The sequence below is a fragment of the Parambassis ranga genome, chromosome 6, assembly GCF_900634625.1.
Source record: "Parambassis ranga chromosome 6, fParRan2.1, whole genome shotgun sequence".
NCBI classification, from domain to species: Eukaryota; Metazoa; Chordata; class Actinopteri; family Ambassidae; genus Parambassis; species Parambassis ranga.
In genome coordinates, this window is record NC_041027.1 from 2,705,002 (window position 1) to 2,730,761 (window position 25,760).

The 25,760-nt window shown below is 42.0% G+C and overlaps 2 protein-coding genes and 2 pseudogenes across 3 annotated transcripts; 3 read left to right on the forward strand and 1 right to left on the reverse strand.

The window, feature by feature from the left end:
* Positions 1 to 5,174: 5,174 nt before the first annotated feature.
* On the forward strand, positions 5,175 to 8,802 carry LOC114437813 (protein-glutamine gamma-glutamyltransferase 2-like; annotated as a pseudogene).
* Positions 8,803 to 9,414: 612 nt separating this feature from the next.
* On the forward strand, positions 9,415 to 14,266 carry LOC114437332 (cytochrome P450 2D14-like). Its single transcript, XM_028407965.1, has 11 exons — positions 9,415 to 9,576; positions 10,150 to 10,312; positions 11,205 to 11,360; positions 11,455 to 11,615; positions 12,138 to 12,206; positions 12,296 to 12,400; positions 12,603 to 12,741; positions 13,272 to 13,357; positions 13,584 to 13,685; positions 13,785 to 13,926; positions 14,079 to 14,266. Exons 1-11 carry the CDS (start codon positions 9,415 to 9,417, stop codon positions 14,264 to 14,266), a joined length of 1,473 nt encoding a protein of 490 aa, XP_028263766.1.
* Positions 14,267 to 16,122: 1,856 nt separating this feature from the next.
* On the reverse strand, positions 16,123 to 18,516 carry LOC114437814 (uncharacterized; annotated as a pseudogene).
* Positions 18,517 to 20,906: 2,390 nt separating this feature from the next.
* Positions 20,907 to 25,694, forward strand: pllp (plasmolipin). 2 transcript variants are annotated; one of them, XM_028408808.1, is made up of 4 exons: positions 20,907 to 21,449; positions 24,089 to 24,262; positions 24,386 to 24,600; positions 25,067 to 25,183. In XM_028408808.1, exons 1-3 carry the CDS (start codon positions 21,285 to 21,287, stop codon positions 24,566 to 24,568), a joined length of 522 nt encoding a protein of 173 aa, XP_028264609.1. In that variant the 5' UTR covers positions 20,907 to 21,284; the 3' UTR covers positions 24,569 to 24,600; positions 25,067 to 25,183. The 2 variants fall into 2 exon arrangements, with proteins under 2 accessions (XP_028264609.1, XP_028264608.1); XM_028408807.1 differs by having other exon boundaries at positions 20,908 to 21,449; positions 24,386 to 24,496; positions 25,067 to 25,694.
* The last annotated feature ends 66 nt before the right edge of the window (positions 25,695 to 25,760 follow it).

Consider the following 25,760-nt stretch of genomic DNA (forward strand, 5'->3'; position numbering starts at 1 on the left):
ATTATGGAACCAGTTACCAATCTGGGTCCGAGAGGCAGACACTGCCTCCACCTTTAAGACTAGACTTTTCTGTTTAGTAAGGCGTACAGTTAGCCTTAGACCTAGTGTGTAGCACAGCTATGCTGCTCTAGGCCTACGTTGTCAGGGGGGACAAACATGATCCACTGAGCAGTTTCCCTCTCACCCTCTAACCTCTCCTTTTCTCTCCTTAGTCTGGCTCACACTGGTCTCAAGACCTGCATGCTGACCTGCAGTCCGGCCCGTGAAGTCTCTCTTGCCCTACGTTGTCGGGGGGCACAAACATGATCCTCTGAGCAGTTTCCCCCTCACCCTCTGACCTCTCCTCTACTCTCCTTAGTCTGGCTCATACTGGTAATATCGTCTCATAGTCTGTGTTTACTGTCTTCCTCGTAGTTCTGTGCCTCGCTCTCGCTCTCTCTCTTTGCAGGTCTCAAGACCTGCATGCTGACCTGCAGTCCGGCCCCTGATCTCTCCTGTGCTCATCGACTTCACTAGCCCCTGCTGCTCATCTTTGCTATCAAATTGCTATTACTACTTATGGACTGACGATATATATAAATACCTATTACAATATAATCACTGTTTCATCTTGCTGTCATGTTTGCTCTGTACTGTATCATGTTTGTATCATGTTTGCTCCTCTCTCTCTCTCTCTCTCTCTCTCTCTCTCTCTCTCCATCCTCTCTCTCTCTCTCTCTCTCTCTCTCTCTCTCTCTCTCTTTCTCCTTCATCCTCTCTCTCTCTCTCTCTCTCTCTCTCCCTCATCCTCTCTGACTAGCAGCAGGACTGGTTCCCCCTTAAGTTGACGGGTCCTGCTCAAGGTTTCTTCCTCTTAAAGGGAGTTTTTCCTTGCCACAGTGCTCTTAGGGGGGTTCCTGTGAAGTGCTTTGAGACAATTTCTGATTGTAATATGCGCTATATAAATAAAACTGAATTGAATTGAATTGAAATGAATTGAATTGAATTGAATTGAATTGAATTGAATTGAATTGAGAGCACTGACAAAATGCAAAAGTGAGCAAAACATCAGGCAGAAAGGATGAGAGCAGAGAAATGGTCTGTGGTCAGCACCTGCAGAACCTCTCCTTTATAGGGGTTGTCTTGATAATTGCTTCTCATTTCCACCTGTTGTCTTTTCCATTTGCACAACAGCAGCTGAAATTGATTCACAATCAGTGTTGCTTCCTCATTGGACAGGCTGATTTCACAGAAGTGTGACTGACTTTACATTGTGTTCTTTAAGTGTTCCCTATATTTCTTTGAGCAGTCTATTATACGTTATTTCAATACATATATTGGTAAATTGGTCAAGTACTATCATTTGTGTATGTTCAGACTATGCAGTTTCCCACCGGCAACAATTGTTGCCAAGTATAAAACCTCGATTTTCACCAACACAACCAACATGAAATGAAAAAATATGTACATATTATTTGTTAGGAAGGTCTAAGCAATGACATTCAAGCAGCCATTGAGCCATCTCTACCACTCGATTGACCTATGCTATGATCAAAAAAATCCACTAGATGTCACTCTACAGATCACAATAGGCCTTTTTTATTCGGTCAGCCAGCAGGAAGTTGAAAGTGAAGAAGAGCACTACTGAGATGTGGACTATTTTTGGATAAATTTCAAAGATAAGCTTGGTTTTCTTGCCACATTATATGATTTAACATGTTATTAAACAAAATTATGTAACATGGTGCCATAAAGAAATGTCTTAAAAGGGTCAAATTATTTTTTTAAAACGTGCTCGACCAAATGGTTGAGTTAGCACTTTATCGAAAACTTTGTGCTTGGCAACATTTAAACTAACCTCACTACAAATCATCATTTTTTTATGTAAAAAAAAACACACGTCATGAATTGTTACATTTAGTACTGTTATGCTGACAGATTTTCATAAATATGATTTCTAATCATTATTTTTCAAGCATGTTGTGTGCTATCATATTATTAGCATTAGAATCATGCATGATTCCTAATTCTGGTATTTTTCCGTTTCTGTTTAACAAATTATAGATGGATGCTACATTCTGTTATGGATCAAGGCCACGGAATTACCTGGCACTTGTACCAGAAGATCCTTAAGACTCTGAGGCTGATCTAAGTGATGACGATGACATCATTACAGATCCTGATTATCTCCACACACAAGCACAGGTGGATCTTTCCTTTGATGCAATGGATGAAGATGAGATGTCCTCAACAAGCACTACTACACCACCCCGTAAGCAGAAGAAAAATGGAAAAAACACCGTAAAATCAGTCAATATGGGGCCACATGACACACCTGAGCCAAGATTACCACCAGGCTCCAAGAAAGGCACAAGGAGAATCTGGAAGCAAGAAGATGTTGTGAAATTCCAAGTTCCTGATTCAAGTTTTATAAACCCTGATGTTGCTCTTCACTGGCGAGATGATACAACATATTGCTCACCACACCAATCTGTACTCTGCCCAGGATCCAATCAAGACCAGCCCAGACCATGCTACTCTTGATGGGTTTTTTCAACTTCCCAGCCATGGAGGGCTACTGGCAACCTGAATCACGCTTCAGTGTGATAGCTGACATCATGCCAAGGTCCTCAGTTGTCTTCTTTGACAACTATTTTACTAGTTTCAACCTTGTCCTGAGCCTGCACACAAATCTGGGTTTCAAGTCCATTGGCAGAGTCCGAGCAAACCACGTTGGTGGAGCTACCTTGGTGGAAGACAAACAACTGATGAAGAGAGAACGTGGAGCTTTTGATTACACGTCTGCAGAAGGGGTGCTTAAAATAAAAAGTAAAATCGTATGACAACAAATGTGTCACACTTCTAAGCAATGCCTGTGGGATCACACCTCTTGCAACTGTCCAACATTGGAGCAAAGATAGCAAAGCAAGGATTCCCATCGAATGCCCATCACTAATACTTGCTTAAATTTCAGCATATGGGTGGCATTGACCTTTCAGACATGCTGGTTCACCTGTACAAGACACCAACCAAGTCACAACGATGGTACTTCCCCCTGTTTGGATACTCCCTTGACCTATGCATCAGAGTCAGAGTTCTTCAGGTAGACAGATGTACTCACCTCAGCAACCACAGACAGGAGGTTTAAGATCAAACCTACAACAGAAAGAGCAAGCAGCTGTCAGACAGACATGTCAAGATATGTAGCTCACTTACAGTGTTCTTTATCACCAGTGTTTTTGCAGAAACACGGAACCTGCTCACTGTTTATAATCACTACTGAACACTGTTCCAGTAGAAATGAGGTGGATGCATACTGCTTCTTTAGAATGTAACTTCTTATCCTTCACATAGAAAATCTACTTTTTAAGGCTCGGGATCTTATGGGATGTTTCTTTAGCGGCTGGATCAAGCTGACTACAACCCTACCACACAATTACATTTCAGAATAAAAGCTTTAGAGTTAAAGGGGTCACAGCACTATAATGCTTGATAGGCATCATTATGAATCGCTAATAATAACAATACATGTACATGACTTGTAATTGATCACAAGCAAAAAAAGTATATATACATAAATAGAATTGTGGCTCTAAATTACACCCGAGTTACATGTGCATGGTGTTATTTTGGAAAACAGAGGGACAAAAATATTTGTTTTTCAAAATACCCGGCTATGTGTAAACGGGTTCCAAGTGTGGCAGCACAGCTCAGATCTCACTCAAACCTTCAGCAGTCCCTGCATTCACGGCTGTTTTGATAAAGAAAAACAGTATCCATTTATTGATAGTTAATGAATAAGTAAATAAAAACAGAGGATAAAAACCTCACTCCTGCAAGCCCTGGTTAACACATAAATAATGGTCACCTGCTCTGCAAGTTGTGTGATCAATGCAGGTTGTTAGGGTTGTGTTGACACCCAGTGGATACTTTAGTATTGCAAAAATGAGAGTCCAGTGCTGTGGACTTTGTCTCATTTAGTTAAATTAATTGTAAGTGAAATATTTACATTCAGTGCCCCATGAATCCATGCCTCCAAAGTTTTTAAAGTCAACTTAATGCTGAGTCCATACAGTCATGGCCATATGTATGACAAAACGACCACACCTATACAGTGCACAGAGATTGTCTTGTTTGTCCACTCAACTGTTCTTAAAACTTAGTTTCTTAGTTTTAGTCTTAGTTTTTTGGATTGATGTTAGCTTTTCTTTCTTTCTTGTGGGGACATGACTCAGTTACATTTTATGTGACAAGACTTAGAGTTTTAAAAGCAATGGATAACATAAAGGGATTACCTGAAAGTGGATGACTGTTAGTTTAGCTGAACACTAGCCTAAAAAAGGGGGCTGACTGCAGATCAGCTGGGGTCTTCATTCTTTCTGACAGACAAAACTCAGACTGATACAAATACAGTTTTCCAGTCAACCAGAATTTCTGAACACACAGCTGATATCGACTCTGTTTGAGTAGTGCCAGTCCATTATTGGCTGTTTATGTGTGCACTGTCATCCGTGCTATTTATTCCACTGTGTTTATTCTATGTGCGTTCTCAGCAATGTCAGTCTGCCACAGATCTCATTATCAGATGGACACAGTGGATGCTGACAAACGTAACACTATGTGGCAACATAACAAGTCACTACCAAAGATTCTGCCTTTCTCAGTCTGCAATCACACAGTCTGGCCCGTGTTTACAGGTGGCAAAGATTCAAATAGTGGTGTTACAACAATATCATCAGATTTCCTGTACTTCCTGGTTGTAAGTACTGGATCCAAAATATTATTAAATTTGTACAGGTCACAGTATTGTGCAGAGAATTATGTGGAAAATTGGACAGTTGGACAGTCCAACAACGGCAGAGTAGGTTTGTAGGAAAAGGTCTGAATACATTTTACAGCACCACTGACTGACCTTAACACCCTCCCTTAATATGCATTCATGAACTCTGACAGCATCTTTAGACCACAAAGACCTCAGTGTCTCAAAAAGGATGAGAAACACACTTTAAACTTTCACTCACATTATGTAAACACACACCCACAGAGCTCTGTAGGTTTTTGGGAAGTGAAATCAGAGGTCAGAGGTGAAAGAGAGGGAGGTGAGGTGAGTGAGTGAGGGAGTGTTTTGGGGTGAGTGTCACAGAAGTGGGTGGGCCTGTCTGTATAAATACCACACGGCACTGGACATCAAACATGAGACGAAGAATCTGACGACAGAGCAACGAGGAAGATCTACGATGGCCAACCACAAGGGTAAATGTCTGTGCGTAGTCCATCTGTGTGAATGCATGATGTGTGTGATGTACTGATGTCTGATTTAACACTGAGCTCTGTATAACTCTCTAATTTTTCCTGAGGGACGTTGTAAATGTGATACACTTTCAGTTTTACATATTTATTTGATGCTCATGATTTGGTCTTGTTAGGCTTGATAACTGACGTGGATGTGAGGAGTTGTGAGAACAACTTGGCTCACCGCACCAGAGAGATCGATCGAGAGGGCCTGATTATTCGCAGGGGTCAGCCCTTCTACATAACCTTGCAGTGCTCTGACTCTCTGCCTCCCAGACACTACCTGGAACTGGTCCTGCACCTCGGTGAGCACACACTGACATGGAACAAGCAAATGAACTATTGTTTAATTTTCTTCTTTATTTGAATGTTTATTTACAAAGCAAAGAGCAGAGGTCACATGGCCGGAAGTTAATTTACACCAAGGTATTATGGGTATGCTAGCATGAATGCAATGTGATGCACGTTCTGAGAGAAAGCGTATTCTACATGTGGTTCGACAGGCACACACGTTTTCACAGTGTCACAGACGGTGTCGGGTGTTTGGTTTTGAGGAGAGAATAAAACCCCTAAAAAGACATCTGTACGATGCATGGCCAATATTTATTCGAACCAGTGTAGCTACAGTGATCCTTCAATAAAAGGAATCATATTATAGGACATAAAGGTCTTGTCTTGTCTTGTCTTGTCCTTTATGCAGTCATTTTCAGATTTAAAACTGTCATCCACACATTGTCTTCACCCGTCCAGGTGAATGCGAACGGTGACAAAGGTGTGCTGGCTAGCCGTACTCGGAAGGAGTCTCACCATCTCACTGGACCGGCAGCATGCCGATCCTCCAGCAGTGGAGCAAGGCCGGCTTCAAAGCAGTCAAATATGGGCAGTGCTGGGTGTTTGCTGCTGTCGCATGCACAGGTGAGACTTTCACAGGTTACACTCACACACGCTCACACACATGCATCACTTACTCCTGAAAAACCTAGCTTAATGAGTGAATGGGTAATCTTTTCACAGTGCTGCGCTGTCTGGGAATCCCAACACGCCTCATCACCAACTTCTCTTCAGCTCATGATGTTGATGGAAACCTCTCTTTGGACTTCCTGCTGGATGAGAGGCTGGAGAGCATTGAGAGCAGAGATAGACAAGATAGCAGCTGGTAGGATCTCTCTCTCTCTTTCACACACATACACACACAATGATGATTGAAGTATTTAATGTAAAATCATGTGTCTTGTGTTGACATGGTTTCAGGAACTTCCACTGTTGGGTTGAGTCCTGGATGAGGAGAGAGGATCTCCCTAAAGGCAACGATGGCTGGCAAGTTTTGGACCCCACCCCTCAAGAGCTAAGTGATGGTACATGTCTTACTTTTACCTATTCAGTCTTCAGCATGTATCCTTGTTATTAGAACCATCACTGCTTTGGTATCAAAAGAAATGTGAAACGCTGAATTCAAAGCTGATTTGTAAATTAATGAATGTTAATTTGAACATTTATTAATTCATTAATGAATGTTTGTTTATCAGGGGAGTTTTGCTGTGGTCCATGTCTAGTGACGGCCATTAAAGAGGGAAATCTGGGAGTCAAGTATGATGCTCCTTTCATATTTGCTGAGGTCAATGCTGACATCACCTACTTTATTGTCCAACAAGACGGTGGAAGACAGAAGGTGAATTATTTCTGTTTGGATTATTGTCATAGTTCTATCTGTACTTTCCAAGAGAAGAGATCTAAGTGATGATGATTACTATTGTTACAGATCAGAGTGGACCAGAGCAGCGTGGGGAGGAACATCAGCACTAAAAGTGTTTACGGTGACTACAGAGAAGATGTCACTCTTCACTACATGTATCCTGAAGGTTAGAAAACAGACAGAATTAAATACTGATATCCGCTGATGCAGCTTTAGTTATTCCTCATTGCTCTTCTACCTCTTACTTACTTAATACTTTCGACTAAGATATTGTGTCATGTCAGTGAGCAATAATAGTAGGATTTCTTGTCATGAAACAGGCTCCAAACAGAAGTGAGAGGTGTATGAGAAGGCAGGACAACGTGTCACTGAGCCAACCAATCACAGTGTGGAACCAGGTCATCTGCAGCTGTCAATCAAACACGCTAAGCCTGTATTCAGGACAGACTTTGACGTAATAGTTGAGGTATAAAGTGTACAGCTAAATGAATTAATAAATGAATATAATTAGTAGATCTGTGTCTGAAATTAGTTATAAGTAACAATGAATCCATACTGTGTGTAGATAAAGACTGAAGGAGGCACAGATGCTCCTGCTCAGCTGACCATTCTCGGCAGCGCTGTAACCTACAATTCTTTCCACCGAGGGGAGTGCCAGAGGCAGACCATTGCTGTGTCTGTCCCTGCTCACAACGGTCTGTAAACTCACAAAAGCCTCACAAACATCCATGCTACTGTGTGTCTTCTCTGCATAGCTTTTCCTTTTCCTATCATTTAGTTGCAGATTGATTTGATTTTTAATACTGTGTGTTCAGTCCACAGAGAAGTGCTTCGTCTTCACTATGATGACTATGCTAGTTGTGCCTCTGAGCATCATCTGATCAGGGTGAGAGCACTCCTAGATGCTCAAGGTGAGAACGAGCCCATTATGACTGTGGCTAACATCCCACTGAGCAGACCCGAACTCCTCATACAGGTGGGTAGTGCGCAAGAATTAGTTTAAACTTCTGAACATTATCTGTTTCATAAACATAAAGGGGTCTCCTCTTTCTCGAGATTCCTGGGAAGACTGTTGTGTGGGATAAAGTGAAAGCATACATCTCCTTTATTAATCCTCTACCCATTCCACTGAAGCGTGGTGTGTTCACTGTGGAGGGGGCTGGTCTTTTGTCTGCCACTCAGATCCATGTAGAGCAAGTAAACAGTTCACCACTGTAACGGTGATGAATGTTAGTGGCACTCGAAGAGTTAAAACATTTCCCATTTGTTACCTTAATGTAGCTTATCCCTCTTCCTGTTTCAGTTTCGATATTTCTCCAGGCCAGAGGGTGTCAGTGAAGCTCTCATTCTCTCCCATAAGGACAGGGATGAGGAGGCTATAGGTGGACTTTGACTCTGACAGACTGAAGGATGTGAAGGGAGCCGTCACCGTGGTTGTCCACAAGAAAAAGAGAAATTTTCCCCATAATTCAATTCCAGTTCCTATTAAAAAATGCATCTTTGTGCTAAATGATATTAACATGTCTTATAATGTAAAATGGTAGCTGTACCAGCTGGATGTATTCATATAAAGCCACTATGTTTTAGACACCAGCTTCCCCTTTGAAAGGGCAAAGAAATGCAAACATATTATGATTATTTTGTTTACATATATTGTTTGTAAAAGTTAATTTCTGTTTTTTCTCTTGGCTTTTGGACCTTGATCAATAATTTAAATGATTGCCACCGAGACCCACAGTCATACAGTGATAAGATCAAGGTCTTTATCTAGCTTTATGTTTATCTAATCTGTAGTATCCATAAAGTATTATGCTGCACTGTTTTTAATCTTGAAGTCAAAGAAATGTCCACTTATTTTAATCCCTTTTAATCCCATAATTTATGTATTTTTTATAAGTATTGTGTGTACAGCCTGATTTAAATAAAATAAAAAGTATCTGACATGTCTCAGCTGTTATGATAAAGAGCATCAACTATAAAGAGCTTCCTGCACAGAGAACACTCCTGTTAGTTAAAGGTTGAATTAAAATATGAGTATAGTGGGGAGTGACAAGTAGTGGTGATATAGGAAAACCCTGGGGTGTGGTAAAGAAATACCATTGAGCAACATTCTAGTGTAAAGAAAATAATGTCTCATCTGTTTGCTCTGTTCCCTGAGGTTATTTTATTTTAACTTTAAATAAAATACAGCAGCTTTATCAACAATTATGTTTTGAGTTGGTCCTGCATGACCTGCAGGGAGGCATTACAGGACCTAAGGCACTGTGTCAACTTAAAAATTAACAAAATACATAAGAAACATACAGGGAAACCTGAAGGCTGTGTATCTATCTCTGTTTGATATTCTCATCAAACATGAAAAAAACACTGTTGCTGTCGGATGAGGAGGTTCTCTAAGTGAATGATCTCTAGCAATTTCAAGGACGAATATCACTCCATTCCAACCAGCCATGTTTTTCACTGTGTTACTGCTGTTCCTCTGCTTTTTCTTCACCATTCTTCACTTCAAACCTCAGAGACCCAAGAACTTTCCTCCAGGACCGCCACCCCTGCCCATACTGGGGAACCTTTTGCAGCTGAACAAAGACAACCCCTTGAAGGACTTGGACAGGGTGAGCTAATGCTACAAAATGCCTTCAATTGTTGCAATAATTTTCACTGAAATGTTTGTGATCAGGTCTAATGTTAATCCTTGCTTTTTGTAACAGTAACTGTTTCTGCAGCTGTTGTACTATAGAACCTTTAGATCATATAAAGCCGCTTGTCAAAAACACAGAGGTTTTTGCACTGGCTTTATTAACAATACAGCTGTGTATGCAACATGTTACCTCATTTGTGGTCTTTGGATCTTTCTAAATGCAATGCAAAAATATCCATCAACAGAAACAATGATCTGGTGGACAAATGTGGCTTATTTGTGGGTCTAAAAAACATGTGCAAGCAGCAATGCTCTTTGTGAGGAATCACATCTTCTCCCTTTTTGTTTTTTTAGCAAGATAAAATGATCAGTTAAATCATTATGTAACACAATTTGCCAAGATCATAGTGACACAAATATTTATTCAGAGAAGTGGTTAAATAGTGTAAGACTGTCAATGACTGTGGACGTGTAAATCTCTAACTACTGTGTCTACCATCACTTCATGTTTCAAACATTGACATTTGGTCTTTTTGTTCCCTTACAGCTGAAGAGGACTTATGGAGATGTCTACAGTCTGTTCATTGGTCCAAGACCAGCTGTAGTCATTAATGGATTCAAGGCCATAAAAGAGGCTATGGTGATAAAGGCTGCTGATTTCGCTGGACGACCCCAGGACATGTTTCTTAATGACTTGAGCAAAGAACAAGGTAGACATCATGTTGTAGGACAGATAATGCACAGTTACATACAGTACATACATACATACAACCTCATAAAAACACAGAGTACACATGCCATTCTACTCATTTTTATCTTTTCTCTCCGCATTTACTGGATTCAGAATTCGGACTGTGACGCACATGAAAACTTTCACCACCTCACAAAATACATACACAACATACAACATCATCATTAGTAACAGCTCTTTACATCAGTGTGAGCTGTGACAGCGTTTGTCCTCAGACAATATGCAGATTTACATATTGTTTGAACAGTGAGTCTTCTAAAACATAGCCTACTACATGTGTACATACATGTAAATGCATGAGTAAAGAACAACTATGATGCAGTGGATAGTGTGAGATAATGAGGATTATGAAGACAGAAGATACTCTGACACACAACATCCTCTATCTGCAGAACCAGGGTATTATACTGCCTTTTTTAGCTTGAGTTTTAAATTTGGCATTTCTGTGTAGACTTGTGCAGCAGTTGTGATGTGTTTAGTTTAACAAAGCAAAAGAGGGACCCATCCAGCTCTGGGCAGATAAACCCATAATGTATGTAATATGTTTCTGAAACTTCAAACACAAAAGAAACCCACAAAAGTGACAAGTGTGTTTTAGTCCATTCAGACACGTCTGAAGTATGCTGTGCCCGAGGTTTGCACCAATGTTTTTGTAGCCTTCACTTGCAAATCAAGTCACTAATGGACCAACAATACCAGAGTTTGTTTCAATTGACCGAATGTGTCAGGTACGAACATGCGTTTAGTCACTCTCTTGGGTCCTTCTTAAAAAACAGGTCAGACCAAAAGCAGGACAGGAAAAAGTGTGAAATGAAATGACCCTGAAGCTGTTTGTGTTGGTGCACCTGTAGCGGGAGTGATTCTAGAGGACTATAACCATCATTGGAAGGAACATCGTCGCTTTGGTCTGAAGATGTTGAAGACATTTGGTCTGGGGAAGAGTCAAATGGAGGACACAATTTATGTTGAGATCCAACACACTATTGATGCACTGGAAAAGAGCATTGGTATGTCACCTGTAGGTCCACATAGCTAGAGTTTTTTTCCTGTATTCATGTTCAGTGCTATGTCAGGCTTTAGTTTGCATTACATCTTTTACAGGCAAAACCCTGAGTCCTGATCATATGTTTCACAACGTGGCCTCTAATGTTATCTGCCAGATTATTTTTGGTACACGCTATGAATATGACAACAAGCTCATCAGAATCATCATTGAAACTTTTGCTGAGTTGGGCAGGGTAGCCAATGGACCATGGTGTGTGGTGAGTCAAAGTCTTTTTCTGAATAAATAAAACACACAAACCTTCATAGGTAACTACCACAAATCTACACCTCAAATTCTTGCCCTTGTCTCCTAAATTAAGTAGTGAACATGTTCATAGACTAGTCTACAAGTCTAAAGGGAAAGAAAAGCTAAGGATGGAGGTGTTTTTCTGTGTGTCCGTTTAAATGTCTAAAAGGGGGGCACACTTGGTGCTCAACTGCAGCAATCCTGGTTTCCAGTGATTGAGTTTACATGGAGTGAATGGTACATTTATTCCTCAGTTTATTCCCCCTGTTTCATTTGCTCACAATTTAGCAGTGCTGGAGTTTTAGGGTTTCTTAAGTAAACAAAGACAAAGTTCAGCATTAAATAATGAATTATGAAAACTTATTTGTAAATGGACAACTCAGTTTGGTCTCCCATTCCTGCATAAATGTGAGGATAATGAGTTCTGTGGAATTCTTGTGATTTCCATTAAAAATTTCAGGGAATAAAGCTAATGATTTATATTTCTTTACAGCTATATGACTCTGTTCCCATGTTTAGAAAAATAATGCTGCCCATCAGAAAGGCCTTTAAGACTTCAGAGGTGATATTAACTCAGCTATACATTCAAGATCAATAGTTTCTCAATCCACCGTGAAACAAACAAAGTTTAAAAGCTTGTGTTTTTCTCAGGCCTGTAAGGATGTTGTTACTTGTGTGGTGGCTGAGCACAAGAAGAGAAGAGTCCCTGGAGAACCACGGCACCTAATTGACTGCTATCTGGATGAGCTGCAAAAGGTGTGTGGAAGAAATATCAAGGAAAACGCTTTGATCCATGCAGAAAGCTTAAAACATGCAGCATATTTTTTCTATACTAGACACAAACACCAATGACAACAATACAACATAATACAAACACTCCTTAACTATCACAGCATTGCTTGTTTTTTTTTTTTTTTTTTTTTTTTGCATTTGTCTAATTATCATTCTATTGTTTCAGACAAAAGGCGAGGATCCTTCATTTTCAGAAAAACACCTAGTTCCTTACATTATTGATCTTCACTTTGCTGCGACTGACACCACCTCAAACACTCTGCTTACTGGCTTTCTTTACCTTATGACCTACCCACACATACAAGGTATGTTTACACATATAAATACACTTTTGCAATTGGTTGAGTCCTACTCTTAATACAGCTGATCAGCATGACAAATGTTGGTTATGCTGGAGAGAACTGCAGTCTCCATCGAAGTGATGACTACGCCACTGTTTTGAAGGCAGCACTCATTAGGTGCAGCACGGCCATTGGTGTAGAGCTTCTACCTGCCAGCCAATCGCAGAGGAGCTGTATTTACCTACAGGAACTCTTATGCACACGCCTCCAAACACACCAGGAGGGCTGAAGCACACACTCACACCTACACACACTCACTCACATACAAATAAGGTCCCAGGGGCCGTAACAGGTTGTACAGTCTGTATTTTTAATTCATATTTTTTTTTGCCTAAAAAGCACTAAATTATGCATGTAGACCGGAATTATTCATTTCATTGAAGTGTGTCCGTAAACCATGCCTCCACACAAACAGTGATGTTGATTTACTTTTCAGTCATACATTATTATCATGTCTGTGATCATCTCTGTGGAATCTTATCTTGGCCCTTCAGAGCAATGTCAGCAAGAGATAGACCAGGTGTTGGAAGGGAAGGATCGGGCCAGCTTTGGCGACAGAATCAACATGCCTTACACACAGGTGCTGTACATCAGCAGACAGAATTATCCTTAAAACATCACTCCTCTTTGATATGCACTTAAGTTGTCAAACTAGACATTGTTTCCTATTCAACAGCTGTCTCAGTGTTAAACTGTGGCTTCATTTTGTTGCACTTGTGCTTATGTGGCTACATACTGGGAGCCTGCATAGTATTACTTTTGCTTAATTTGAAAACAAAGAAAAGCGCTTTGTTTCCTTTTTAAAGGCTGTGATCCATGAAGTGCTGAGGATTACCAAAACAGTCCCTCTCAGTGTGTATCATTACACAACTAAAGACACAGAGCTCATGGGATATTCCATTCCAAAGGTAAGAGGCAGTTGGTAAACTAGGTCTTGGCCATAGATGCTTTGTTCTTCTGGATTTTTCTCCTCATTCCTCATTAGTCCCTCTCCATTTTCTCCTCAGGGTACGTTGATCATTGAGAACCTGGCATCAGTGATGAACGAGGAAGGACAGTGGAAGTTTCCACATGAATTCAACCCTAAAAACTTCCTTAATGATCAGGGAGCGCTGGTTCAGCCAGAGGCCTTCATACCTTTTTCTGCAGGTACACAAAGAAAAAACCCTGTCCCATTAGGAGGGTGTTGGTCACCTTCTTGGATGGGTGTCGTCTTGTATGAAGCTGTTCCTTATCATAGTGACACTTGGAAGGCCACATAGACTATTGATGACTTTGGGATCTTTTTTTCTCTCCCTCAGGTCCTCGAAAGTGTCTTGGAGAGGGTCTGGCTCGTATGGAGCTCTTTCTCATTATGGTGACTTTGCTGAGGAAGTTTAAGTTCATCTGGCCCGAGGATGCAGGAGAGCCAGACTACATACCACAGTTTGGAATTAGTATGACTCCTAAACCTTTTCGCATGAAGGTTGAACTCAGATTAACAAAATGACACAACTACAGATCACTACTGAACACTGATGAAGATAATTGAATGCTACCTACAGCTCTTCTCTAATTTACGTTAACTAATCTTCTTACATATAGTAGCCATGCAGACAATATGATAACATCCCCTTTTCCAAAATGTGGGGTGAAAAACAAAAAACATTGATCAAATTTTAGTTGGGCAGCTACCTACCTTTACTTTGCTTCTTCCAAAAGACATACAAGCAGGGGATCAAAAAAGAAACTGTAGCAAATGACATTTAGAGCTGGGCTGAGACGAGCTCCAACAAAGAGGGCTGGAGGCTGTTTCTAAAACAATACACAACTATACAGCAGGAACAAATGACTTCACAGCCCGGTACAACAAACTGCCTTTTTCTCAAGATTTTTTCAAAGCTGCTTCTCCATCCATCCATCCACCCACCCACTCACCCATCCATCCATCCACCCACCCACTCACCCACCCATCCATCTATCCATCCATCCATCCATCCAAGTCAACTGAATGATTCTGGACACATTTTAAGTGCAACTTGAACAACTTTATAACTGAAGGTCATTAAAGATTACAATAATGATTGAAAAAAATCACGATAACACATGCTGTTTGTGTCTGGTTTTGTTAAAAATATTGAAATCTTCAAGATAGATCTTTTTTTTCTAAATCCACCATGCGCATAGCGTAACTATAATGAAGTGCCCTAATTAGACTAGAAACGTGTCAAGCAGCAGTCATTATTATTGGAGGCAAATGTGCACTTGCTCCGACAAACCTTGGATTTAACAGCATTCAAAGGCATGGATGTTAATGAATATATATTTAATTAGCTGTATTCATATATTCTTTTGAATATACAGTAGACTAAAAGTGTATTTATACACATTTTAATAAAACTATACTGGCTTATAGTGTAAGCACAGCCCCCTGGGTCAATATTTGAACATGTAAAGTTGTCAGCTGACTGCTTGGTGTAGTCTCGCTCACATGAACTCTCCTTCACCAGCAGCTGTAACACAATTCATGCAGTTTCCTGTTTCTGTTTTCATAGTTTAAGCCATCACAGTGTGACCTCTCTTTGAGCAATATAAGAAATCAGGAAGCACAGATCTTGTTCTGTTCGTAAGAAGTAAGACAGATTTATTCAAACTTCCAGGATTTCCACATCAATAAAATAACAGAAGTGAACAACATTGACCCAGTCGTGTTTAATTGCCACACCTAAATTCTTTATAATTCCATGTTATTATCAGTAAATCAACAGCATCAGTGGATTAAGAAAGCAAAGCAATTATCTGGCTCAATCAAAATGCTGTTACACAAATGAACATGTAATTTTTTACATTTCTTTCATATTTTAGCCTGAAAAATTCTCTTAACAAGGGGGACTGGGGGCTGTTTCTAAAGGCGAAACAATACACAACTATATAGCAGGAACTACTTCACAGCCCGGTACAACAAACCTTGAGGTTATGGCTATAACCATGGTTCTCTGATTAGCATGAGTGAGTGTCTCACTATGGGAGAACGCCCCCTGCGTGATCCCGACAGAAGCTTTAATTACACCAGCGCTTGGGGCTGGTATCAGTGACGTCTATGTCGGAAGGGACCGGGACCCTCCCCCTATATAATAGGCTGACATAGCTTCAGTCGCCATTCAAACAAGCTCACCTCTTCCTCGCTTTCATAGCAATGAGGGTGGTCTGGTGAGACACTCACTCATGCTAATCAGAGAACCATGGTTATAGCCATAACCTCCAGTTCTCTTTCATAGCATTCGTTTCTTGTCTCTCTATGGGAGAAATACTGACTCCCGGATTGCCAGACATGCCTGTAAAAATGACAACTGTCCCAGAGGGGCCTCACGAAGAGTGGGTTGTACCCTGTGAAAGCCCTACCCCAAGAACTGAATGTGCCAGGGTTGGAACCGTAACATCCAACTTGTAAAACCTAGCAAAAGTGTGGGGTAAAGCCCAACTTGCAGCTGCACAAATTTGGCTCTCTTTAAGGGGTTTCAGCCCAGGAAGCAGCAAGGCCCCTAGTGGAGTGCGCACGCAGTCCAGCAGGAGGCTGAAGACCTTTGGTCTTGTAAGCCAGAGCAATAGCCTCCACAATCCAGTGGGAAAGGCGTTGTTTTGAGACTGGCTTGCCCACACATGGCTTAGCCCAGGACACAAACAACTGGTCACTCTGCCTAACACCCTGTGTCCTGTCCAGATAGGTCCTTAGTGCACGGACGGGACACAGTGTATGCAGACGCCGATGCTCCTCAGAGGAGTAAGGCGTTGGATAAAAAGCAACCAGCTCTATTGGGGAGAGAGACCCAACCACCTTTGGGATAAAGGCTGCATACTGACCCTCTCGCCCCTGGTGAAAAATGGGTACAAGCTTCATGCACAGACAGGGCATGAACCTCACTGACACGCTTAGCCGAGGCCAAGGACAGGAGCAGCGCTGCCTTAAGAGATAGCACCTTTAAGTCCACCTGATCCAGTCGATCAAAAGGTTGATCAGAAAGAGCATCTAGCACCGCGGGCAGGTCCCATGACGGCGTACGAGACCTAGATACAGGCAATTTACACTGTGCACCTTTCATGTACACACCAGAGGGTGTCGACACACAGATTTACCATCAAAACCAACATGGCAAGCAGAGATTGCCGCCAGGTACACCTTGATGGTTGAGAAAGATTTTCCTTTCTCAATGAGGTCCTGCAGAAAGGATAAAATCACCCCCACAGAACACTGAAAAGGAATGGCCTGGGACTCTGAGCACCAGCTCTCAAACACACCACTTAGGGCAGCAGTGGCTCAGTGGTAGAGCAGGGTTGTCCAATAACCGGAAGGTCAGCGGTTCGACCCCAGCTGCTCCCTAGTCGTTGTTGTGTGTCCTTGGGCAAGGCACTTTACCCGCATTGCCTCCAGTGCACTCACTGGTGCATGAATGCTTATGAATGAATTGGCAGTGGTCGGAGAGGCCGTAGGCGCACCTTGGCAGCCACGTCTCCGTCAGTCTCCCCCTGGGGAGCTGTGGCTACCACTGGTAGCTTACCACTGCCACTGTGTGAATGTGGTGTGAAAGAATAATGCATCTCAATGTAAGCGCTTTGAGTGCCTGCCCAACAGAGCAGAAAAGCGCAATATAAGACCAATGCATTATTATTATTATTATTACCACTTAAGCCCATACAACGTCCTAGTGGATGAAGCCCTAGCACATTGAATAGTCTCAATGACACTGTTTGGGAGTCCTGTTGAGTTCAGGTTAAACCACTCACGGGCCAGGCCCATAGAGCCAGCCTCTCTGGGTGAGGGTGAAATATTTCCCCTCGTGCCTGGGATAGCAGGTCCCTGCGTAATGGCAGCTGCCATGGCGTGCCCACCAGAAGCTGGTAAATCTCTGCCATCCAGTGTTTCGCTAGCCAGTGCGGAGCCACCAGGATCATGACCAGCCCCTTCTCCCTCACTCTGGCCAGAGTTTGAGAAATGAGAGCCACTGGGGAAAAGGCATACAGGAGAGCACGTGGCCACTCGTGTGCCAGTGCATCGATCCCCAGCGGGGCCACTCGGTCGTGCAGGGAGAAGAACAGCGGACACTGGGCATTCTCCACTGACGCGTATAGGTCCACTTTCGCCCGTCCATACCGCAGCCAAATCTGCTTCACCACTTCTGGGTGAAGTCTCCAGTCTGCATATAGAGGGATCCCCCTGGAGAGTAGGTCCGCCCCACAATTCAGTACGCCTGGAACATGAGTCGCTCTCAGTGACTGAAAGTGTACATTGCTCCAGACTATCAGTCTGTGTGCCAGCACATGCAACCGCAGAGATCTCAAACCTCCCTGCCTGTTGATGTAGGCTACCATGGTGGAGTTGTCTGTCCTCACTAGGACATGGTGTCCCCGCAGCCAGGGGAGGAAATGTTTTAGGGCCAAATGAACAGCGATTAGCTGCAGACATGTTCAGACATTTATGTGGGTGAAGCGCCCGTTCCCTGTCCTCCCTTCGTGTGTAGCACCCCAGCCTGTGAGAGAGGCATCTGTAGAGATCACCTTCCTGGCCAAAACAGTTCCTATGGTAGCACCCTGGGTCAGAAACCCTGGGCTCTTCCACTGGCGCAGAGCCAGGGAGCAGTCCACAGAAACCCTCACCCTTCGATGACCATCTCGGAGAGGATCTAGGCCAAGGGAGGCTACCCATCGCTGAGGCCCTCTCATGTACAGGTGCCCCAGGGGTATCACCACCACAGATAAGGCCATCAGGCCTAACAGCCTCTGACACCGAGGTGACCGTGTTGCCCCTGTGAAACAGTGCAAGACTTCCTTTCATTGCCACCACCCTGTCCTGAGACAGGAAAGCTCTGCCTTGGAGAGAGTCCAAAGTCAGGCCTATGAAGGTGATGCACTGAGAAGGTGTCAACATGCTTTTTTCCATATTCAGGCAAAACCCCAAACTCACCAGATGTTTCCTGAGAACATCTGTATGGTGAGCCGCCTCCCGGGGTGTAGAGGCTGCGACAAGCCAGTCATCTATGTAAGTGGCCACGCGGATGCCTCTCTCCCTGAGTGGGGCTACTGCTGCCTCTGTGCATTTCACAAACACTCTGGGACTCAATGACAGGCCGAACGGCAGCACCATGAACTCGTATGCTGTCCCTCGGAAAGCAAACCTGAGAAACTTCCAGTGTGGAGGATACACTGGAATGTGGAAATATGCATCCCTCAGGTCGACAGATGTGAACCACTCGCCTGCCTGCACAAAACGCAGCAGAGAGGCGTGTGTCAGCATCCTGAATTTGTATTTCCTTAAATAGTGGTTCAGGGCTCAGAGGTCCAGGATGGCCCTCAACCCCTGCCCCCCCCCCCCCCCCCTTTTTTTTGGAACCAGGAAATACCTCGAGTAGAGGGCCTCCTCGGGCGGGACAACTCTTATTGCTCCTTTCTTCCTCAGAGTGGAAATTTCCTCTAGGAGAATGTTTGCGGATTCGCCCTGAGCATGAGAAAAAAATCATCCTTTTGAAATGAGGTGGAACGGCTCTGAATTGAAGTCTGTAACCCTTCTGAACGGTTCTGAACACCCATTTTGACCGTGTGCAGGCAGCCCAATTATCTGTGCAGAGAAAACGGGCTGACCGACAACCCTGTCATATGTGGTGCGTTGGCGCCCTCTTGAGGTTGAGGAGCGTAACACCCAACGCCCATCCGCCCCGGTGACTCCTGCCTGGATGCGCTTTTGTGGACTGTTTTATTACAGAGTGCAAGACAGAAAATAACATCTTATCTTATCTTATCTTATCTTATCTTATCTTATCTTATCTTATCTTATCTTATCTTATCTTATGTAATTATAATGAAGTGCCCTATGAACAATTAGACTAGAAACTTGTGTGTCAGCAGTCATTATTATTGGAGGCAGGAATCATGTGCGATGGCTGTTCTCTGGACTCAGTGCAGGAGGTGGGTGACAGGAGGGTCCTGGCAAAACTGACATCCATGCTGGACAATGAGTACCACCCCCTGCAGGACACCCTGTCAGCCCTGCAGAGCAGCTTCAGTGGGAGACTGCTCCACCCTCGGTGTGTGAAGGAGAGATACAGAAGGTCTATCCTTCCTGCTGCTGTATTGTATTGACTGTATAATAACCACTTCTGATAGGTGCAATATTCACACACCACAGTGTACAATAAATTATTTATTTAGTTTTTTGATGCACTATGTACAGTTTTTACATACAGTTTCTTACATACCACTTCTACCTCCACTCACCTGTGCAATAACTGTCAATATGTAAACTGTTTTTTGATTCTATTCTATTCTATATTTTATTGGTAGTCTATTTTATAATGTATATATCTTTTCTTAACTTATCCTTTGCTGTCTGTATCTGCTGTTGCAAAAATGCAATTTCCTCAATGTGGGACTAATAAAGGTTTCTTAATCTATTCATATATTCTTTTGAATAAACAGTAGAGTAAAAGTGCATTCATACACATTTTAATAAAACTATACTGGCTTATAGTGTAAGCGCGGCCCCCTGGGTGGTAAAGTGATCAGCTGACGGCTTAATGTCTCACTCACATGAACTTTCCTTCACCAGCAAAGTGTCAGTTATCTCTGTAATGGAAAGAGTTTGTTAATGTTAGGCATTTTGAAACCAAAGGAATTATTGGTCACTTGTATTATTCTACATACATATTCAACATTACGTTGGACGTTACAAATACTTAACAAAACATTCTACAAAATGCAGCCCCTATGGAAACAGGTACAGCTATATTTTTATTACGAAGCCTGTCCTTGGTTGCTATTTCTACAGTTTTCGCCCAGGTCTGCTTTGCGTCTGCTGTCAGCTTTGTTCCAGGGAGGCTGATCTGTATCTGTATTAAAACTGCAAAAAGGATGTGACTGTAATGTGGATTGGCTAGCTTAGAGTCAGCTGCTGTTTGAGCAATAACAATTGCTGACCACATAAAACACAACTACACATAGGTGGCACCAGTGCCTCAGTTTTGTCTCTCTGTTGTTTTTCTTCCCTCCTCCTCCTCCTCCTCATAGTTTTTCAAATGCAGTAATGAGTCACTGAGGTGAGTGGCCTCTGAGAACCATATGGGAGGTGCCATGGGGAGATAGAGAGCAGGTAGGGAGAAGGTGATGAAACACTTAATACGTGTGTGTGAGAGAGAGAGAGAGAGAGAGAGAGAGAGAGAGAAAGGAGTAGGTGTAGGTGTAGTCTCACACAGCACTGTTGGACACCTGTCGGTGCAGGTGGAGAGGCTGGCTGTTGGATATATGAACCTTGAAATTTCCAAATTCCTGGACAGCTAATCTGGACTTTTTCTATCCAGACTTTATAAATTTGTTTTACCATATTTTACCACAATTTCAGCTGTTTTCTGAGGAGTAACAACAGCTGAAGGAAGGATTTTTCATAACTCTACTCTGGGACTCACTCCTAATCTCACTCCTAAGGACTTTGTTCTTAGTGCTACTATTGCTGAGACGCTCATCTTCAAATAAGCTGTGGGATCATGGCAGACTTTCCATCTAAGGTCACCACAGAGACCAGCTCCCCCCAAACACAAAGCTCCCAGCAGGGGGGGAACAGTCTTCAAGGGCTGGCTGCGGATGTCGCCGCCACGATGAACATGTCCTTTCTCCGAAGCATCAAAGCCATCCTCATGATTGTTGAAATAGTACGTAACAGACCTCCACTGCTCTGGTTTTTTATTCATGGAGCACAAACTTCTACATACTCTGATCTGTTTGTCACTGTTATAAAATGTCTAAGGGAGTCACAATATTAGCTGGCATTTGGTAGAAAAAAAATATAATGTCTCTGGAAAAAGTTAAATATCGTATCTGTGCTCATATTGGGCATCAGCAAAAATTCAATATTGTGCATTCATAATTACAGTAAATGAGACACAAATTATATTTGATAACTGAGCTACAAACAGGAGAAAACGTACTTGCCATAAGCAGAGTTGAACTGTTCCTGTAATAAGCATGACTCCTCTCTGTACACTCAGACACTCAGATGATTACAAATCTGTGTTACAGTTTGCACAAACTGTCACTGTAATAACCCAAATTTTAGTTTTAAGTCAGTTGCCCAGTATGCCAGAAAACAACCCAAACACAGGAACCAACAGGTCGATGTGTCCCACTTAAACAGTGTCATATTTCACCATGACAGTAAAAACCAAAGAACTGCTGAGGACACATTGTAAGTAATCAGTAACACACAGACCCTTGCTAAATATAGACCACACTGTACATTGTTTCGGAGTTAAAGGCAAATCGTACCATGCGATAAACTAAGTTGTTGTCAGTTCCTGTAGATAATGAAATTTGAATATCTGCACTCATAATCTAGTGACACAGTGTTTTGCACCATAAAAGTCACTGTGTATCAACCAGGAGCAAAATTGACTAAAGGTGTCTTGTTTGGCACCGGGGAGTGGCATGTTCAATCCAGGCTGGCTCTTTCATGCATGTGTTTGTACTAGCCTAGCCAAACAGAGGTCATGTGACTGGCTGAAAGACTGACCAGTGGAGGGGATCTTTGTCCCCTGGAGGCCCCTCTCCTCTCCTGTCACACTCTTCTGGTTGTCCCTTTATTACATTGAGACTACAGGAACAACAGCTTGTGCTTCTAGGACAGAGGGACCACTGTTAATGTTCACTTCTTATACGACCTGTTAAACATTTGTCACCCTTATGCTTTGGGATTTACAGTTTTTCAATGATTTTACATGGTGTTGTAGTAGTACATGTAGTACAGCAATAGTTTCTGAGGTGTGGCAGGTAACGTTTTACCTACTTAAGTTAAACACTAAGAGATTATAACAAGATAGCATGTGTCAACATTTACCCTGCAAATATCAAGAACAGCTTCACATTTCAACCCAATATTCCAGAAAATCAGCAGCAATCTTATTTATTTTGGACAAACTTGACACTAATGTAGTAGAAGTAATGTGAAGCAGTGAAGAGTTCAATACCCCAGCAATGATGACATCCCAGTCTAGTGTGTAGTTAAGTTGTCATAGGGTTAATATAAAGTGGTTCCAACATTGCCTCATAACAGTAAAATAAAGTTATAAGCGAGTAAAACAGGTTTAGATGTCATAAACCACAAGTAAGCTCTGAGCTGTTTGTTCTTTGAACCTGAATTCATTTATGTTCGGTCACTTGGTTGTAAACCGAGCTTTACACAGACATCAATCCACAATGTTTATACTGTTTAACACATCCAGCTACTAAAGAGCAACTTCAGCATTAAACTGGAGTCCTGTTTTTGACTTTCTGTAAGTCGTTCGTGGAGCTTTATTTTGGTCTCCTCCAAAATAGTAAATTTGAAACAAAGAAAAATACCAACATTGTCACATGACACATTTTTCAATCTTCATCCATTCGTCAGTGAATAGTGTCCTGTTTCAAACTTCTGCCATATTAATAAATGATGCACTGCATTATAAAAAAGCATCTGCATAATGTATTAACAGTGGGTCCTGTGGTAGAGGGCACAGTTTAGTACTCTTCACCCCACAGGTGTTTTTTCACCTTAATCTCACCCACTTCCAATATAGTGATGCTTTGCTCAGATAATAATCAAAGGTTCAGAGTCATCTCTGTGCTAGTCACACTGCATGTGGTAAGTCCACATTACTGTGCTGTTTTAGTCTGAAGTTATTTGCTTTTATAGGTCTTTGTTGAGACAGGGGATTTGTTTTCAGACCGCTCCGTGTGTGTGTGTGTGTGTATCAGGTGTTTAAAAAGTGAAACATGATCACTGCATATATAATAGACTTTCGTGTCTTCTCTCACTGGATGGAAGCATCCAGACAGGAAGAGGAAAGAGTGGAGCCAGCTTTTTGTCTGGATTTAAGGAGTTATTTTTAACTTGATCTGCAAACACACAATAGGATGAAACTGAGTGACTTTAATGATGCTCTAGATTTTCAAACAGCCAGATGATGGGTGTGTCACGAGCATTATTCAAATAACCTTGTGTACTGTGAAAGAGGTGGATGGAATGCATATGACATCATAGCTTTCCTCTATAGAAGTTTTGAAGGTACAGCTGTCACCATCTTGTTAACTTACACCTTCTCCTAAAATTGAATATGTGGAGTGAAAGTGGAGTTGAGGCAAGTGGGGGACACTTGCAGGCACCTACTAAACATCTATCGTTAAGAGTTTTTTAAAGGTGCCTTTGGAAGAAGCCTAAAGTGAAAAGTTACATTAGCATGCAAACCCTTTAATCAACCTGTATTTGTGTTAAATGTGTAAAAATGTGCTTTCTTTGTTTTCTGTGCCACTGCTCTAGCTTCTGGGCCTACTCCACTGGGCACTGATTGCCAGTACCCCCTACACAGTGGCACCAGCATATGGCTGGGTGTTGTTTGTGGCCATCACTCTGTGGCTCCTCACCACCATCCTCTTCTTCATGCACCTGTGTGACACACTAAGTAAAGTGCCTGCTGTCCCCTGGCCCCTGACGGTAATGAGGGATGAGGAGGGTAGTGAGTTATAATTGTGGTTTCTGATTCAAAAGTTGATGTTTATAATGAGGAACAAACATGCAGCAGAAAGACTGTGGCTAATGTTTCTCTCCCTCTCCTAGGTGATGGCGTATAATGGGATAGCCACAATCCTGTATGTCACTGCCTTTCTAGCCAATGCAGTATCTGTACACAGTTACTTTTGGTACTATGGACATCTGGCAGCTGCTGCTGTAAGATGCCTGACACCACTCACACTCACTTACAAAGGACTTGTTAAATATGCAAGAAACTGTGTATCCTGATCCATCTTGCACTGCCATCACCATTTGGTTAGGTGTGTTTCTGATATCTTATCAGACTGTGGTAGTAGCACAACCACACCTTAGTGTTGTTGAGTATGTCAGCGATGAAGGAGGAGGGACATCATATGACTGAAAGTCTAGTTAACTTTGTTCCAGCCACTCCTTTGTTCAGTTATACACAGCAGTGTAATGTAGTAATTCTGCTTTACAGGCTAAAGGCCATTCTGTTTTACAGCTAAGGACGCATCTAGTATGTGATTTCACAGCCCTGACCTTCATCAGTTACATTTTATTGTCTCTGAGTAACATAGTATTTTCTAAGACATGATGGCCCATTAATGCATTGTTAAAGCTGGTACCTGACAAGTACCTTAGATCTTTATCAAACAATTTACATTTGTTAATGATGTGTCATGGCTGTTTAGATTTTTGCTGTTTCTTTTTATTTGTGTGGTGTAACTGTATCTCCTCTCCCTCTTTTACTCCCTGTCTGTACAGTTCTTTGGTGCCGTGGTGACTGTGGCATATGGTGCCAGCGCTTTCTTCTCCTATTTAGAGTGGAAGGGAGATGGAGGAAATGCAGCCACCAGCACAGTGCCAACCTAAGATTCCAGCATTCCAGGAAGTAGTTTAGTGTTGAAACACTTAACTATCAACCCAGTGTTTAAGATGACGTTATCCACAGCTTGCTTTCATTTTTAGTTGGACTCATTAGTCTTTAAAAAAATACTATCAACTTAAAGGATGACAATCTATAAATGTAAAGAAGCAGGTTGTGGGTTCCTAAGTGCATTATGTCCAGAGCTCACAAAGAAGAAACCTAAAAAAATATAATCACTGAAAATTGGTAGAACAGAAATTGTATTTTCTGTTGTACCAGCTTAACATATATATATATATATATATATATAATAAATGATCCATTCTTCCATGAAGCAGACTCCCTGAAGGATTACTGAACATAAATGACTCATTTAATGGTTCCACTGGTGTGCAACATACATGTTGCTCAGCTCCCATTGTACTGTATGTGCCTGTCTTTTTGTACCAAGAACTTGAATGAAAATAGAAGTCGTCTAATAAGTGCTTAAACATGCACTTGCAATAAAGCACTACATAAAGCATGTGTCTGTCTGTTGTCTGTTTATTTGAACTGTTTTATAACAAACAAATCTGACAAAAGCATTTAACC